The sequence below is a fragment of the Mobula hypostoma genome, chromosome 10 (assembly GCF_963921235.1).
Source record: "Mobula hypostoma chromosome 10, sMobHyp1.1, whole genome shotgun sequence".
In the NCBI taxonomy this organism is placed as follows: domain Eukaryota; kingdom Metazoa; phylum Chordata; class Chondrichthyes; order Myliobatiformes; family Myliobatidae; genus Mobula; species Mobula hypostoma.
In genome coordinates, this window is record NC_086106.1 from 78,413,221 (window position 1) to 78,431,695 (window position 18,475).

The 18,475-nt window shown below is 40.5% G+C and overlaps 1 protein-coding gene across 5 annotated transcripts in view; it reads left to right on the forward strand.

Moving 5' to 3' along the window:
- Nucleotides 1-18,475, forward strand: part of LOC134352970 (amine oxidase [flavin-containing]-like) — a 69,058-nt gene that overhangs the window by 15,969 nt on the left and 34,614 nt on the right. For 4 of the 5 annotated variants that reach the window (XR_010019517.1, XR_010019518.1, XR_010019519.1 and 1 more), the window contains exons 4-8: nucleotides 11,506-11,610; nucleotides 12,680-12,771; nucleotides 13,840-13,981; nucleotides 15,014-15,163; nucleotides 18,182-18,341. Coding sequence is in view for 1 of the 5 variants with exons in the window: in XM_063060673.1 (XP_062916743.1) it covers nucleotides 11,506-11,610; nucleotides 12,680-12,771; nucleotides 13,840-13,981; nucleotides 15,014-15,163; nucleotides 18,182-18,341 (649 nt within the window). In the remaining 4 variants the exon portion in view is untranslated. Of the gene's footprint in view, nucleotides 1-8,903; nucleotides 9,014-11,505; nucleotides 11,611-12,679; nucleotides 12,772-13,839; nucleotides 13,982-15,013; nucleotides 15,164-18,181; nucleotides 18,342-18,475 lie in introns of those variants that run through there. The other variant, XR_010019520.1, reaches the window with a different exon arrangement.

Sequence of the window (18,475 nt, forward strand, 5' to 3'; positions counted from 1 at the left end):
TTTCAGCTTTCAGGACTTCATCCCTTTTCCTGCCTATACTGTTGGTGCCAATAGGTACTGCTGCCTGGCCTGCTGCGTTCACCAGCAACTTTTATGTGTGTTACCATGACCTCTGGCTGCTTTCCCTCCCCTTTGAGAGTTCTGTGCATCTGATCCAAGACATCCCTCACCCTTGGACCTGGGAGGCAACATACCATTTAGGTGTCTCTGTCTGCTCTTCGAACTTTGGAATCCCCTATCACTATTGCACTACTCTTCTCCACCCCCCTCCCCCTTTCTTTTGAGCTTTTGAGCCTCAGAGCCAGACTCAGTGCCAGAGACCCAGTCACTGTGTCTTCCCCTGAATAGCATGCTCCCCTCAACAGTCTCCAAAATAGTAAACGAGGGGTTATTGATGAGTTCATGGCCTATGGTAGAAGGAGTCAATTTTAGAAAACCAAGCACATTTATTTTTCAATATAGTCCCCTCTGACATTTACACACTTAGTCCAGCGGTCGTGGAGCAAACGGATCTTGGACCTCCAGAAAGTGTCCACAACAGGGGTAATTGATACGTTCGTGGCCTAAGGCAGAAGGAGATGAGTTATACAGCTCTTGTTACATGAACATGCAGTTCAACACTTTGAGTGATTATGCAGAAAGTTTGAAGTTAATAACTCATCAGAGGTGATTGATAAGTTCGTGGCCTAAGGTAGAAGGAGATGAGGTATTAACTTCAAACTTGCTGCATAATCACTCAGAGTTGACCTGTATGTGCATGTAACGAGAGCTGTATAACTCATCTCCTTGTACCTCAGGCCACAAACTTATCAATCACCCCTCGTATTAATTATTGAGGGGAATGGGCACAGAAATACTCTTCATTGTTGACCTATTCCCTTTCCCTCTCCTGACAGTCACCAGCTATCTGCCTCCTGCAACTTGGGGGCAGCTACTTCCCTGTAGCTCCTATCTGTCACCTCCTCATTTTTCCGTGTGAGCCAAAGATCATTGAGCTGCAGCTCCAGTTAATCCAGCTGCAGCTCATGTTAATTAGTTCTTTATCTGAAGATATTTGTACTGAGGCACATTTGGGAATGAAATTTTGGAAATTAAATTTGGTTTGAGCAATTTCAAACAGACTTTATTAAAATCAATATTTACACCCTTGAATACTTCTTTTCACCAGTATATGAATCCAGATTTCACTATCTGAAAAAATTAGAGTTAATGAAGACTTTGAGACTACCTTTGGTACACTTAGTAATCCTGCTTTCTAGGTTAAAGTACTGTATCTATGTCAATTTTGTTCCTCAACTGTACAAAGCAGGAATTTTTAAAACCACAAATCTAACAGCAAACATTTAGTTTTAAAGAAAGTATGTCTTTGCAAGTAGATCTTTGTCTTGTGGTGTTAAACCAATAATTCTTACAATTTTTGAAGCATTCTCAAAGAAAAAGGGATTGACATTCAAACCAAACCTTGCATCTCTTTGGCAATGCAAGATTTAGTGAATCTTTTAATACTGCAAGTTTGCAGGAAATAAAGTAATGTAACATTTATATTAGTGAAAGATGCTTTTATATGCATAAAAAAGTAAAAAATATTAATGATTGTTGAAGTGAAAGTGATTATCACAAAGCCCCACATGGGTTTTTTGCATTGTATAATGCATATACAGTATTATTACTAGAGATAAGAAGTGTCATATCTTTCACTCGGTAAATCTGGAAGTATGCTTCTATCAGTGCTTCCCAGAGACAGAATGCCCTTTTGTGCTTATGCTTTGCTTCTGTTTCCATGGATACAGAGTGAGATGAAAGGCCCTGCAGTTAGGCTGTCATCTTTAATATATCTATTAGAATTTACTGATCTGTAACTCTGATTATGAAGGAAAGAGAGCCTGCCAGAAAAAAACAGATAGGAAAACCTGAATTTCTATGGTGCCTTACATATCTGTGGATTTGCCAAATTAATTTATCACTAGCATGCCTTCCAACCTAATGTAAGAGGAGATGTATGCTGAGAGTTACACAAAATAATTTACAGCCTCTCAGCAAATGAAATGACCAATACCTGGCCAACTTTACCCCTAAGACAAGAAAGTTGAAAACAACATTCAAATGTCAGGAAAAGACCATCTCCGACGAGAGACCAATCTGACCATCTTGTCTAGTCTATTCTCCTTTTGATGTAACCGGAATTCTGTTTCTATTGCTATATCACATGAAGTTACAAGCCCTGAATCCCAGTCGCCCACCATCACTATTCATAGTCATACTTTATTTATCCTGGGGGAAATTGGTTTTTGTTACAGTTGCACCATAAATAACATAGTAATAAAACCATAAATAGTTAAATAGTAATATGTAAATTATGCCAGGAAATAAGTCCAGGACCAGCCTATTGGCTCAGGGTGTCTGCCCCTCCAAGGGAGGAGTTGTAAAGTTTGAGGGCCACAGGCAGGAATGACTTCCTATGATGCTCTGCGTTGCATCTCGGTGGATGCAACAGAAAATCAACTGAACCAGCACTAAAATTCTGTCACAAACAAGAGAAAATCTGCAGATGCTGAAAATCCAACCAACGCACACAAAATGCTGGAGGAACTCGGCAGTCCAGGCAGCATCTATGGAAAAGTTGATGTTTCGGGCCTAAATGTCGACTGCTTCTTTCCATAGATGCTGCCTGGCCTGCAGAATTCCTCCAGCATTTTGTGCATGTTACATAAATCCTGTGACTGCACTATGGATCATAAGCTGAGTACTTTGCAGCAACTAACTCTTGTCTCAACTCCCTAAAATAATTTTACCAAAAATAAGGCACAAATCAGGAGGGATTATTGCTGTGGATGCCACGTAGGATGCACGACACCACCGAGGGCAAAGCACAGTTTAATTTGCTCCATCCTTTATTGTAAGTATTAATGGCATACATTACCAATGTGCCATGTCCGCAGTGTGCAACATCTGTAAAATCCACTCATCCAGGTTTCTGCAACTCCACCTCCCAAGCCAACAATCTGTTATCCAGAACGATCAGGCCAACAGGTGCATGGGAAAAATATATAACTGTCCTTCTCTGCATGAAGGAACCATCCAGGGCAGTAATTTTAGATTTAGTTGTAACATGAGAGAAGTGGCAGCCAATGCTCAAGAAACAGCAATGTGATGAAGACTAGATAACTTGTTTAACTGATATTGATTGAGAAATAAAATCTGGTCAGTCCAACAGGAAAGACTTTCCAGCTTATCTTCAAAGTAGTAGTGAGTCTTCCGCTCTCATCCGAGAGAGAGCAGACAGGCTCTCGGTCTTGTACAGCATCTAGAAGATAGCAGTTTTTATAGTGTAGCATTCCCTCAGCTTGGCTCCAGTGATTTGCCCCAATTCTTGGGTTCTGATGCCTGGTGGAACTCCATATTCTCCTCCTCCTCCACATAGTATCATGCAATATCCTAATCTATTAACCTCTCAATGTATGCAGCTGAAATGAGTAACTCAGTAGAAAATAAAATCATTTTTCCTAGATATCAGAATCAGGTTTATTATCACCGGCAAGTGACGTGAAATTTGTTAACTTAGCAGCAGCAGTTCAATGCAACACATAATATAGAAGAGGAAAAATATAATAAATAAAATAACAATAAATACAGTATATATACGTTGAATAGATTTTCAAAACGTGCAAAAAATAGAAATGCTGTATATTTAAAAAAAAAAGTGAGGTGGTGTCCAAAGGTTCAATGTCCATTTAGAATTCAGATGGCAGAGGGGAAGAAGCTGTTCCTGAATCGCTGAGTGTGTGCCTTCAGGCTTCTGTGCCTCCTACCTGATGGTAACAGTGAGAAAAGGGCATGCCCTGGGTGCTGCAGGTCCTTAATAATGGATGCTGCCTTTCTGAGACACCGCTCCCTGAAGATGTTCTGGGTACTTTGTAGACTAGTACCCAAGATGGAGCTGACTAGATTCACAACCACCTGCAGCTTCTTTCGGTCCTGTGCAGTAGCCCCCCCCCCCCACCCCCACCATACCAGACAGTGATGCAGCCTGTCAGAATGCTCTCCACGGTACATTTATAGAAGTTTTTGAGTGACGTGCCAAATCTCTTCAAGTTCCTAATGAGGTATAGACGCTGTCTTTCCTTCTTTATAACTGCATCTGTATGTTGGGACCAGGTTAGATTCTCAGAGATCTTGACACTCAGGAACTTCAAACTGCTCACTCTCTCCCTCTGAGGATTGATAAGTGTTCCTTCGTCTTACCCTTCCTAAAGTCCACAATCAGCTCTTTCATCTTACTGACATTGAGTGCCAGGTTGTTGCCGCGGCACCACTCCACTAGTTGGCATATCTCACTCCTGTACACCCCTTCATTGCCACCTGAGATTCTACCAACAATGGTTGTATCATCAGCAAATTTATAGATGGTAATTGAACTATGCCAATGCCTTTCTTACCATTGAGGAAATGGCTAACTACTTCAAGGTAACCACAAACTCTTCCACAGATGGGGCAGGAGGTGACTGATGGAGAGGTAGGTGGGGAGTTTATACATTGGTGCATTCATTCTGCTGTATATTTAGAGCCTCAGTGGGCTCCTAACGTATGGCCTAACAGTTCTTAATGCAGCCCCAAATACTATTTCTCCACTTTGAGTGGGCATGGGTGAGAGATCCTCAGCTGTCGCTGGGTTCTTGCATTTCTTCAAAGGGGCAACAAGTACATCCTTAAATCTTCTTTGTCTGCTTGTTCATCTATGTCAGGAACAACAGCATTTCTCTGCCCTATTCACCTATTTCTTGATCCCTTTCATATCCAGAAATCTGTCAATCTTAGTTTTCATTTCAAAGATTTACCATCATTTGAATGGAAAAATTCCTCTTCATTTCAATCCTATGTGACCAAATTCTTGAGACTGTGTCCCCCAGTTCTAGACTCCTTGGCTGGGAGAAATATCCTCTCCATGTGTACCTTGTTGAGCCTTTTGAGAATTAGTACCTGTATATGTCAGTGGGGCTTTTAAGAAATTAGCGTATTATGTTGTATGACATTCAGTTCATCATTGTACTAGTCACTGTTGGTCATTAGGAGTTGACTGCCTTCAGATATTTGGTGTTCAGTTATTTGTCTTTTTCTAAATGGACATTGAATCCATGAACACAATCTCACTTTTTAAATACATACTATTTCTGTTTTTGCACTATTTTAAATCTATTCAATATACATATATATACATTATAATTGATTTAATTTTTTTTCTTTCTATATTATCATATATTGCATTGAACTGCTGCTGCTAAGTTAACAAATTTCACAACACATGCCGGTGATAATAAACCTGATTCTGACTCTTTTTAAGAAGCAACCACAAAGACATTGTTGTCTTATTGTTTACTCCCTGCTACAACAGAATAACCTATGCTTGAGTTACAGACCCTGTGTTATTTATGTAATTTCACTGTTGTGACTTTTCAGTCACTGGTGAAACATAGAAACATAGAAAATAGGTGTAGGAGTAGGCCATTCGGCCTTTCGAGCCTGCACCACCATTCAGTATGATCATGGCTGATCATCCAACTCAGAACCCTGCACCAGCCTTCCCTCCATACCCCCGATCCCTTTAGCCACAAGGGCCATATCTAACTCCCTCTTAAATATAGCCAATGAACTGGCCTCAACTGTTTCCTGTGGCAGAGAATTCCACAGATTCACCACTCTCTGTGTGAAGAAGTTTTTCCTCATCTCGGTCCTAAAAGGCTTCCCCTTTATCCTCAATCTGTGACCCCTCGTTCTGGACTTCCCCAACATTGGGAACAATCTTCCTGCATCTAGCCTGTCAATCCCTTTAGGATTTTATATGTTTCAATCAGATCCCCCCTCAATCTTCTAAATTCCAACGAGTATAAGCCTAGTTCATCCAATCTTTCATCATATGAAAGTCTTGCCATCCCAGGAATCAATCTGGTGAACCTTCTTTGTACTCCCTCTATGGCAAGGATGTCTTTCCTCAGATTAGGGGACCAAAACTGCACACAATACTCCAGGTGTGGTCTCACCAAGGCCTTGTACAACTGCAGTAGTACCTCCCTGCTCCTGTACTCGAATCCTCTCGCTATAAATGCCAGCATACCATTTGCCTTTTTCACTGCCTGCTGTACCTGCATGCCCACTTTCAATGACTGGTGTATAATGACACCCAGGTCTCATTGCACCTCCCCTTTTCCTAATCGGCCACCATTCAGATAATAATCTGTTTTCCTGTTTTTGCCACCAAAGTGGATAACTTCACATTTATCCACGTTAAATTGCATCTGCCATAAATTTGCCCACTCACCTAACCTATCCAAGTCACCCTGCATCCTCTTAGCAGCATCCTCACAGCTATCACTGCCGCCCAGCTTCATGTCATCCGCAAACTTGGAGATGCTGCATTTAATTTCCTCATCCAAGTCATTAATATATATTGTAAACAACTGGGGTCCCAGCACTGAGCCTTGCCGTACCCCACTAGTCACTGCCTGCCATTCTGAAAAGGTCCCGTTTATTCCCACTCTTTGCTTCCTGTCTGCCAACCAATTCTCTATCCACATCAATACCTCACCCCCAATACCGTGTGCTTTAAGTTTGCACACTAATCTCCTGTGTGGGACCTTGTCAAAACCCTTTTGAAAATCCAAATATACCACATCCACTGGTTCTCCCCTATCCACTCTACTAGTTACATCCTCAAAAAATTCTATGAGATTCGTCATACATAATTTTCCTTTCACAAATCCATGCTGACTTTGTCCGATGATTTCACTGCTTTCCAAATGTGCTGTTATCACATCTTTGATAACTGACTCTAGCAGTTTCCCCACCACCGAGGTTAGGCTAACCGGTCTATAATTCCCTGGTTTCTCTCTCTCCCTCCTTTTTTAAAAAGTGGGGTTACATTAGTCACCCTCCAATCCTCAGGAACTAGTCCAGAATCTAAGGAGTTTTGAAAAATTATCACTAATGCGTCCACTATTTCTTGGGCTACTTCCTTAAGCACTCCGGGATGCAGACCATCTGGCCCTGGGGATTTATCTGCCTTTAATCCCTTCAATCTACCTAGCACCACTTCCCTACTAACATGTATTTCCCTCAGTTCCTCCATCTCACTGGACCCTCTGTTCCCTACTATTTCTGGAAGATTATTTATGTCCTCCTTAGTGAAGACGGAACCAAAGTAATTATTCAATTGGTCTGCCATGTCCTTGCTCCCCATAATCAATTCAACTGTTTCTGTCTGTAGGGGACCTACATTTGTCTTAACCAATCTTTTTCTTTTCACATATCTATAAAAGCTTTTACAGTCAGTTTTTGTGTTCCCTGCCAGTTTTCTCTCATTATCTTTTTTCCCCTTCCTAATTAAGCCCTTTGTCCTCCTCTGCTGGACTCTGAATTTCTCCCAGTCCTCAGGTGAGCCACTTTTTCTGGCTAATTTGTATGCTTCTTCTTTGGAATTGATACTATCCCTAATTTCCCTTGTCAGCCACGGGTGCACTACCTTCCTTGATTTATTCTTTTGCCAAACTGGGATGAACAATTGTTGTAGTTCATCCATGCGATCTTTAAATGTTTGCCATTGCATATCCACCGTCAACCCTTTAAGTGTCATTTGCCAGTCTATTTTAGCTAATTCACGTCTCATACCTTCAAAGTTACCCTTCTTTAAGTTCAGAACCTTTGTTTCTGAATTAACTATGTCACTCTCCATCTTAATAAAGAATTCCACCATATTATGGTCACTCTTACCCAAGGGGCCTCTCATGACAAGATTGCTAATTAACCCTTCCTCATTGCTCAATACCCAGTTTAGAATAGCCTGCTCTCCAGTTGGTTCCTCGACGTGTTGGTTCAAAAAACCATTCCGCATACATTCCAAGAAATCCTCTTCCTCAGCACCCTTACCAATTTGGTTCACCCAATCTTCTTGTAGATTGAAGTCACCCATTATAACTGCTGTTCCTTTATTGCACACATTTCTAATTTCCTGTTTAATACCATCCCCAACCTCACTACTACTGTTAGGTGGCCTGTACACAACTCCCACCAGACATTGAAGATGGTGATACAGAAGTCTTTATTTGTCACAATCGCACTATCACACAATCACATTTGGCATCATTGTGGAGACACTCTGTACAGGCTAACAAACCCAAAGGTACATCACATCTTTATGCCTTTAAGATCAAAGGCAACAGCAAGTGATCCAATACAGTTTCAAGAGTTACAACAATAGTGTTGAATCCAATACTTTGATTTGATAAATGGTTCCTTTGAAATACATAGTGGAAGCACATTGTAACTGATGAGGCATCCCTGAAGGTTCAAACACCTTTGGGAGTGACTAATGAACACAAACATTCTAAACCCTTTTGACAACAGAGAGCCAGGCACACAAAATTAATATTGTCAGAGATATCTCTGAATACACAAATATAAGTACACAAAAACTATTAATTGCCTATACCTGTTTGATATGCTAAGTGACAACATCCGTCTGGTCTGCCAGCTTCAACTCAGTCACAATAGTGCAAGTAATTTAGCTATGTTGCCTGGTTTGATGCAATCCAATTAATACAAATCTCATTGTCGGAATGTCTGGCTCTTGCATATGCAATCTCTTAGTCTGTGGAGCAGCCTATGTTTTTAACTTCAATTTATTGCTTGCAATTTGCAAAAAGAAATTGAATGCTAATTGCAAGCTTCCTGAACTCACATTGACAAAACTGAAGCCTGGTTTGAATTTTAATATCTGCTATATTCATAGAACTCTCTAACATTCACAAAGTGTGATTGATGATGAAATTATTATTTTTATGGTTTGGGAATGTACTGGCACCAAACGTACGGGCACCACAGTAGCACAGCAGTTGGCATACTGCTATTACAGTTCAGGGTGTTCTGTTGTCACTCTGTAAGGAGTCTCTGTGCATCCTCCCCGTGGAATGTGTGCGCTTTCCCGGGTACTCCAGTTTCCTCCTGCAGTCCAAAGACGTACCAGGTAGGTTAATTGGTCATTATAACTTGTCCCATGACTAGGTTAAGGTTAATTGGGGTAGATAGGGTGATGTGGCTTGAAAGGCCATAAGGGCCCTCTCTGCGCTGTGTTGCCAATAAATAAATAAATCAATAAACAAATAAACAAAAAAATAGATAAACGCAAATTCTAAGTCTGGTTAGAAATAGCATTGTAACTAATTGTATTTCACAAATAAATACATTTTGGCTTGTAAACTGTATATTCAATTTTCATGTTACTTTGCAGTTGCTGATAGATTAATGTCAGCCCCCAATGTTCTGCGATTGGCTGTCTGATCCCCATGAAAGCTGTATCTCAATGTAATAATCTGTCTATCTCACAGTCTGGTGAAGCCTTGTCTTTGTGTAGCTTTCTGACTGCCCTGTGGTGTGACATTGAACTGTACAGCATGATCAACTACACCTATAATGGAATAATTCTATCACCCTGCGGATAACTGGCAACCACGTTAATGTGGCGTCCGTTAAATATTGTTTGTACATTTCAGTGTGTTTGATTGCAAAGGTCAAGTTAGTGCAAGTTACTTAAAAGACTTTCCATGCTGAATGATGATGCAAACCATGGACAGCAACTAAATTTAGATGCAAGGTTGTGTCACAGCAGCAAACATAGGAGCTCTCTCCCTTCTGAGCTGCTCATTCATTGGTGCTGCTTGGAGTGTCTTGTTTCCAGGCAAGCACGCGGATCAAAGAGTGCTGGGAAAGGAGTCAGAGACTTCCTGCTAACTGTATCCACCGATAAGCCGGTGCATATAAAGCCATGCCAGAAGCAGTGACACCTCTGATAATAGCATTGTTGAACTGTTTGATTGATTTGGATCCATATCCTGTTGCCTTTGGAATTGACTGTTATTTCTCTCTGAGGGAGTGTGTATAAGAAGGCCCATTTGACAAGCGTTTCAATAGTATCAAGTGTTGTTATGACAGGCGAACAATAACTGTCACTCTTGTGTTTCCTTACCTTTTTTATTTGCTGAATAATTTAAGAGCAGAATTATTTATTTTCTCTACATTTAGAATGTTATTGAGGGGATTTTTGAACGCTGATTCAGGAGAAACCAGGCCAATTCTTCTAGAGTGGAATCCTGGGCTAGAAGAGGCACAGAAAGATTTAGATTATGTCAGAGGTAACTCTGTTTCTTTATCAGCTAGGAGCAGAAATGTTCCTTTTGGCAACACAAGGGAACTCTGGACCTGCCTGTCACCTGACGTGACATTTACTTGGACAGCACAGTGACAGAGTTAGCAAAGCTGGTATCCTGTAGTGCCTGAAACACAGGTTCAATCCTGAACTTTGACTGTATGCAGCTTGCACTCTGTCTCTAGATAGAGACTCCATCACCAGCCACATCAATCCCTCAAATTTACCATGCAAGTTGATAGTGTGGTTAAGAAGGGATATGATGTGTCGGCCTTCATTAGACAGGGGTTTGAGTTCAAGGGCTGCAAAGTAATGTTGCAGCTCTATAAAACCATGGTTAGACCACACTAGGAATCTTGTGTTCATTTCTAGTTACCTCATTGTAGGAAGGATATGGAAGCTTTAGAGAGAGTGCAATAGAGATTTATTAGGATGCTCCATGGACTAGAAAACATCTCATGAGGAAAGAACTAGGGCTTTTCTCTTTGGGGTGACAGAGTATGAGAGGTGACATGATAGACGTGTATAACATTATGAGAAGCACAGTATAGGGCACAGTCAACATCTTTTTCCTGAGGCAGCAATGAGCAATATCAGAGGACATCTGTTTAAGGTAAGCAGAGGAATGTTCAGGGGAGATGGGTTTCACATGGAGAGTAGTGGGCGCACTGCTAGGGGCGGTGGTAAAGGCTGATACGATTAGGACATTTAAAAGACTCTTAGATAGGCACATGAATTTAAGATAAATAGAGGGTTATATGAGCTGTGTAGGAGGGAAGGGTTAGATTGACCATGGAGTTGTTTTATAAAGGTCACCACAATATTGTGGGCTCTGTTCTATGTTGTCGACCTGATGGAAATTGTAAAGAGTGATTCATTGAATGTAGAGGTTGGTGGAGCAGAAGGTGAGAACTACAGAAGATAATAACCAAGTATTTGAATGTTGGACCAAGTCAAAAGGGAGGTATCATGGTGTGTCTGAGTACTGATGTTTAACCTTAATGATTAGGAGCTGAGTTCATCAGACCACAACAGTTCCAGCTTCGTAAACAGGTCTGATGATGACATCAAAACTGGTTCTTGGTGCATGAACCAGTATTGCAATGTTGGGATGGAGCATGGTAGGGGGTGGGTGTGTGGAGCTGATATGTTAGAACTAATGATAAATTCATCTGAGCCATCAGTATAAAACTAACATTTTATCATTTACCCCAGAGAAATAGATATATGCCTACTGCTATCTGTTGGTACAAAGTGCACAAGCGTATATTGAATTTTTCATCATGAATGGTAAATATGGTCTTGTTTTGCAGGGAAAACCTTATGCGTTTAATGGAGCATTTCCCCCTGTGTGGAACCCAATAGCTTACATGGACTACAACAACTTCTGGAGAACTTTGGATAAAATGGGAAATGAGGTGATAGGCATACTTCTTTTCAGTGTTTGAAGAGTTCTGACATTTATTTTACTGTCTCTTGACACCTATTTTTTCTCATCAGTATCAAGGTTATGATACAAAGTCAGTGAGTCTTCTAACCTGTGATAATCATTGAAAAGAAACCTAGCTTATTTTAAAGGAGTTCTGCTGGCTGATCGAGATCTTTCTTGTTGATATATATCTAAGGCCATATATTTGGGGGACCCAGAGATACAAGGAAGCAATCAACAAATCCAACAACTTTTAATAATTCAGAAACATTCTCTGTTTCCCACCCACAGCTCTGTGGGGGCACTCAAGTTTTATAGACAGCAATTCCCTGGCAAGTGTGTTGTGAAAGGCTGTATCAGCACCTTAGAAAGCGAAGCATAACGTGTGGATCTGGCTGGAAGAACAGGATTTAGGTCATTTGCCTGATGTTATCTCTTTCTTCAGTCCCTTGGGAAGCCCATTGTGTAGCCTTAAGATTCTAGTGTGGTAATTGTGTTGAAATAGTTGAATTCCAAGAATAATAAAGGGTTTACGGATGCAATGTATTGAGCAGAGCTACTGTGGTTCCCAAGATATGGTCACCAACAATCAAATATTATCCTTGAGCTAAGTAGAAAAGCCTTGATGAATGGATCCAGGCCAACAGTGCCTTTTAAACTGTTGCTTCGTTTTCAAAGAAACAAGCTTTGTAGTGATCCTAGCATTCGGGCACCACTGTAAGGACAGGTGTTCAACTGAATTGAGTTTCTACCCATGCAGGTCCTCTTGCAGAGCCCTGCCCCACCTCAAATTACAGGCCTCACGGAAGTGTCATTTCTCACTATCCTTGGCATCAATCCAGGAATTTTGGACATGAATGTTTTGTCATGTGAGGAATTTTTAACCCTGAAGCTGGAACATCTTGTTTTTTTGAAAAAGGATGAGAAGAGTTTGTTCAATGCTGTGTAGGCAGGATTTCTAAAAAAATGTTGCAAAAGAGTGGACAGTATCTTGACTCAGTCCCATGTTGCCAGCCATTTTTTTTAATGATCATTTATAATGATCAACTTATTTTTAGATACCTGCAGATGCACCATGGAGTTGTCAACGTGCAGTGGAGTGGGATAACATGACGATGAAAGAGTTAATTGATAAACTTTGCTGGACCAGGTAGGTAGCTACTGACCCCTAGACCTAATTTGTGATAGTAATTTCAAGAGAAGGAAACAAAATATTGCTGTTCCCCAAGAAAACTTCTGTCAAGACAGCAGTGTTCTGCTATTTTCAAATGTGAGCTCTGTTTTAATAAGAGACTTAATATACCATTCCGCTTCAAAACCCCACACTTTAAATTAATATATCTTATTGAATATATTTGGTGAACTTTGTACCCATTAAGATCAAGGACATCAGCTTTCAAATCAGAAAGGCATATATTTCATATTAGACTTTTCTCAAAACAATTTGAATATTAAATATTCCTAGGCTAGGACTCCATTCACTCACCAGAAAGGAAAACGACATTGGTCTAAATTCCTTTTGAGTAGTTTTGGATCTCTGTTTATTTTCTGATCCTTAAGGTTCTTCAGGGAGTCAGGAATGACAAGCAGTCTTAATTCGAAGATTTCAGTTTATTTTAGAGTATGAATAAACATACAAATACTAAGCAAACTAAATAAAGAGCTGGGAAACGATACTGAGAGGTGAATGAATGCAAAGACAAAGGAATAAAAATGACACCTCTGGAAAAATCCATCACTTTTATAGATAAGATCGGGGAAATTCCTTAGATAGAGAATAAACTAGTTAACAGGCTACAAAATTAAAACAATTACATAGCTTATGTAATGTGCTAATGCTTAGCAAATGAAAAATGAGAAGGGTGATAACCCGTTAATTTAGCTGCTATACCACTTTCTGCCAGTGAGTGGGGATGAACCACCACATACTATGAAAAATACATTGGTTTGTTAAAAAGTATAAATCTATTATAAAGTATTATTTTTATAAAACAGTGGTTTCCAACAATAGTTCTGTTCCTACAACAAACTAGATGAGAGTTCTCCATTTGAAAGGAAATGCCAGGACCCTAAATGGCTGCCATGTCAAGTTATGATATTAAACTTCTCACAGGAGGGAGTCTTTTGATTCCCTTTTTGTTTAAAACTAATCTGTTTTAAGGTGATCATAGAATGGAAGTTACCTTCACCTGCAGACTGACTCTATGTTTAATTGCAGTGTGGCGAGAGAATTTGCAACCCTCTTCGTCAATGTGAACGTTACCTCAGAGCCTCATGAAGTCTCTGCTCTTTGGTTCTTGTGGTATGTGAAACAATGTGGAGGGACCAGGCGAATATTTTCCACCACCAATGGAGGCCAGGTTTGACAGTCTGATACTCATCCATGTCTTACAATTTTGAATGACAATTAAGATAACTAATATGACCCAAAATTATTTAAAATTAATTTAATTAATTTAAAACTTCAGCCCAAGAAAGGAACTCGATAATAGATTTCGCAATTGAACTTGTGAAAATTTCAAAGCTATGAGCTGTAAGTCATTTTTCCAAGACAGAATACAATAAAACTTGATAGCTCTGCTTCACTTTTATTATTAGTGAAGGTAGTTTTAACGCCAAAGCAATTTTATTTGTACTCTATGTTCCGGTATTAACTGGCAGTGGTACTCTCTTGCAGAATGTTACTACGTAAATGAGTTAATTCCTGATTAAGAGTAGTATCATAAGAATATCATGTGAAAACATTAAGCCTCTGTCAGATGTATTATCAACAATAAATTCTAAGTCATTGGCAACTAAGGAGTAATAATATTTATATTACATTATAAGACCGTCTGAGTTGAAGTCTTTGTTATAATGCAGATTAGGAAATAAAATTTAAGTTCTTGACAATTTGAACATCGCTGATGCATAGGGATGTGGATCTGGACTTTGAAGTTGATGGAAATAAAGATCAGAGGAATGTATGCTGAACTGTTCAATAATTGTTACTCATTTTACATGAGCAGACTCTACCAGTTAGTTCTGCAGACATCCAGCTTCAGATGCTACTGAGTATCAAAGTATCCAGGTCACATTTTATGAAAAATTAAAATAGACCATCAGCCTTTTGGCCAATTCAGTGCATACTGAGCAAAACAAGTAATCCTAATGGCATCCATTCCTCTAGATTCCTTTATCCATTAATCTAAATTATTATTAAATGTTAATCTGGTCACACCTTCAATCATTAATTCTAATTGCACATTCCCTAGCCTCAAAATTCTCTTGTATCCAGAAATACCTCCTGGTCTCTCTACCAGGATCTTTTTTTAACTGAATTTTTAAGGTCCTTTCACTGTGGATTTTTGTTGCAAGATGCAACAAATTAATATTAATCTTCTTTTCCTCAGGAAAGGAAATTTATTGGTGGTGCAGGACAAATAAGTGACCTTTTAGCTGAAAGCATGAAGGATAGAGTGAAATTATGCAGGCCAGTGGTGGGAGTGGAACAAGCCACTGGATCTGTCCAGGTGCAGACCCTGAATGGAGAGAAGTACAAGGTGTGTGATCATGTAGTCAAAACAAATGTCCCAAGATGATTGTATGTATCAAGCCTCTTCCTGTAATATTCTTTAAAACCTCTTTCAACATTACATCCTTCAGTCACTCAAGCCATTGCTGTTTTCCCTGGATCAGGTATATGCTCCAGAATCCTTGTCGTAAAATAAGCTGGAAAACTTCTCAGTCTCCTCGCCATCTCTCCTCCCTTAAAGCCTCCATGTCCAGCACATAATTCTCTGAAACCTCCTGCCATCTCCAACGGGATCGCACCACCAAGCACATCTTTCCTCCCCCCCCCCCCCACCTCCACTTTCTGCTTTCTACAGGGATCGCTCCCTACACGACTCCCTTGTCCATTCGCCCTCCCTGTTGATGTCCCTCCTGCCACTTATCCTTGCAAGTGGAGCGAGTGCTACACCTGCCCCCTCACCACCATTCAGGGCCCTTAACAGTCCTTCCAGGTCAGTCAACACTTCACCTGTGAGTCTATTGGGGTCATATACTGTGTCCGCTGCTCCCAGTGTGGCCTCTTGTACATCGGTGAGACCCGACGCAGATTGGGAGACCACTTCGCTGAGCACCTACACTCCATCCACCAGAAAATGTGGGATCTCCCGGTGGCCACCCATTTTAATTCCACTTCCCATTCCCATTCTGATATGTCCATCCATGGCCTCCTCCACTGTCATGATGAGGCCACACTTAGGTTGGAGGAACAACACCTTGTATTCCGTTTGGATAGCCTCCAACCTGATGGCATGAACACCAATTTCTCAAACTTCTGGTTATGACCCTACCCCCCTCCTTCACCGTTTCCTATCTCCTTGTCCCTCTCTCACCTTGTCTCCTTGCCTGCCCATCAACTCCCTCTGGTGCTCCTCTGCTCTTTTCTTCCTTCCATGGCCTTCTGTCTCTTTCACCAATCAACTTCACAGCCCTTTATTTCATCCCTTCCCCCTCCAGATTTCTCCTATCACCTGGTGTTTCTCTCTCCCCTCCCACCACCTTTTAAATTTACTCCTCATCTTTTTTTCTCCAGTCCTGCCGAAGGATTTCGGCCTAAAATGTCGACTGTATTTTTTTCCATAGACGCTGCCTCGCCTGCTGAGTTCCTCCAGCATTTTGTGAGTGTTGCTCGGCTTTCCAGGATCTGTAGACTTTCTCTTGTTTGTGATGAGATCTCTTCCCTTAACATACATTATCAAATAGATGTTGACCAGTCATCCTGAGACTACTTTGTGGGATCATACCATGTAATAAATAAGTGGCTGCTATTTTTCTCCTATAAAGCAACAATTTAATTGTTGTCATCCATTTTACATGAACAATTATTTGAGGTGCTTTTTTCAAGTAAGCTGTTGAACTATAGATGACTATATAGCTTATTTTATTTCTTGCATCTCAAGGACAGTAAATGACATCTTTCCTTAATCTGGGGAACTATTATCTGCATTGTGTTCTACACAACAGCAGTTTCCATTTCACTGAACATCATAATAAACTGTACTGCAACCTCTTCAAAGAGATAACACCATTGCCAAATGATTGCGAGTTTTATGCTGTGTACACATATTAGAAATAAACTTGACATTCTCCAAGCTTCCTTCACGGCCTGTAGGTAGAGAAAAGGTTTAATGGTTTATTGAAAACCCAGGATCTTGAGGTGAAAAGATATTGCGTGCTATTCTACAAAACTTTCAGGCTGCTGCAGTTTATAATAAAAAAAAATTCAGACATAACAAGATATTCAAGGTCATGATTATTGTTTTTCTTCAGAATGACAATGAAAATAAGGGAAGGATTGAAAGTGAACAATAGAGGAAATAAAAGGAGCCAAAGTCTTTATTCTGAGATTGGAATTCATCCCTACCCAGGATTCACTGTGTTTACATCGTATGGGAGACTACCTACCGCTAACTGTTCTTGTATACCTGAGCCCTTTTTCCCCTGATCAATCTGACAGATTGTTGCACCTCAGTACCCTGGTTCTACTTTAGATGTTATATCTGCTGACATGCGGACTGCCTTCAGGAGGGTGAATCCACAGGAAGCATCTGGACCGGACCGGGTCGGGTCCCTGGTCACGTACTACAGACCTGTGCTGGCCAACGTGTTCACTGAGATCTTTAACCTCTCACGTTGGCAGCATGTGGTACTCACCAGCTTTAATTGTACCGGTGCTCAAGAAGAGCGTGGTGGCCTGCCTCACTGACTATTGTCCAGCTGCACTTACATCCACAGTGATGAAGTGTTTTGAGAGGCTGCTGATGAAACATCTCAGCTCTTGCCTGAGAGGTGACTTGGATGAGTTCCAGTTTGCCTACCGGAGCAGAAGGTCCATAACAGATGCCATCTCATTGGCTCTGCAATCAACCCTGGAACATTTGGACAGCAAAGATGCATACATCAGGGTGCTCTTTATGGACTGCAGCTCAGCATTCAATACTATCATCCCCTCAAAACTAATCAATAAGCTCCAAAACCTGGGCCTCAGTACCTCCTTGTGCAATTGGATCCTCAGTGTCCTTATTTGTCAGTTTTTGGTCATGGGAACTCTATTTGCCATATCCTTTGATGCACTTTGAGAATTCATTATAATGAACATAGGCTGCTGGTAATTGTAAAGTGCTGGTCGAACCGCATGCCATCAATGTACTTAAGGAAAATCCTATTTTGTAATGACAGTGGTAGCAGTACAGCAAATTCTGTAACAGAACCACTTTTTTTCACATCTTGGCTTGAATATATATGTTCAGGACTAGTGAAATGTTATTGGAGGATGCTAATTTTGCATAGAAATTGGATCCATGCAATTGAAAATCAATTTGACCTGGAAGAACTGATGTTTGCAATCTCTTCTGAGTCAAATCGCTCATACACATTCACACACACTCCACTTCTGACCTGACTTCTATAACTTTTAGTCCTTCAATGCTTCTGTCATCTGAAATAATTTTTTCCCTTGTACAATATTTCACCAATTACTACCTGATTAAATCCCTTTCTCATCTTTCTAGGCAGATTATGTCATCAGTGCCATTCCACCAGTCCTCACCCAGCAAATCCACTACAATCCTCCAGTGCCTCCACTGCGAAACCAGTTGATCCAGCGTGTGCCAATGGGCTCTACCATTAAATGTATGGTTTACTACAGCCGGCCTTTCTGGAGGGAGAAAGGTCTGTATAAGTTAAGAGACATATGCTGATTAGAAATGGGCACAGAAAAAAACCAAAATGCATGCTGATTAAAATAAAAACCATACTTATTTAGATTTATTTTAAGTCCATGGGACATCTCAAATATTAATATA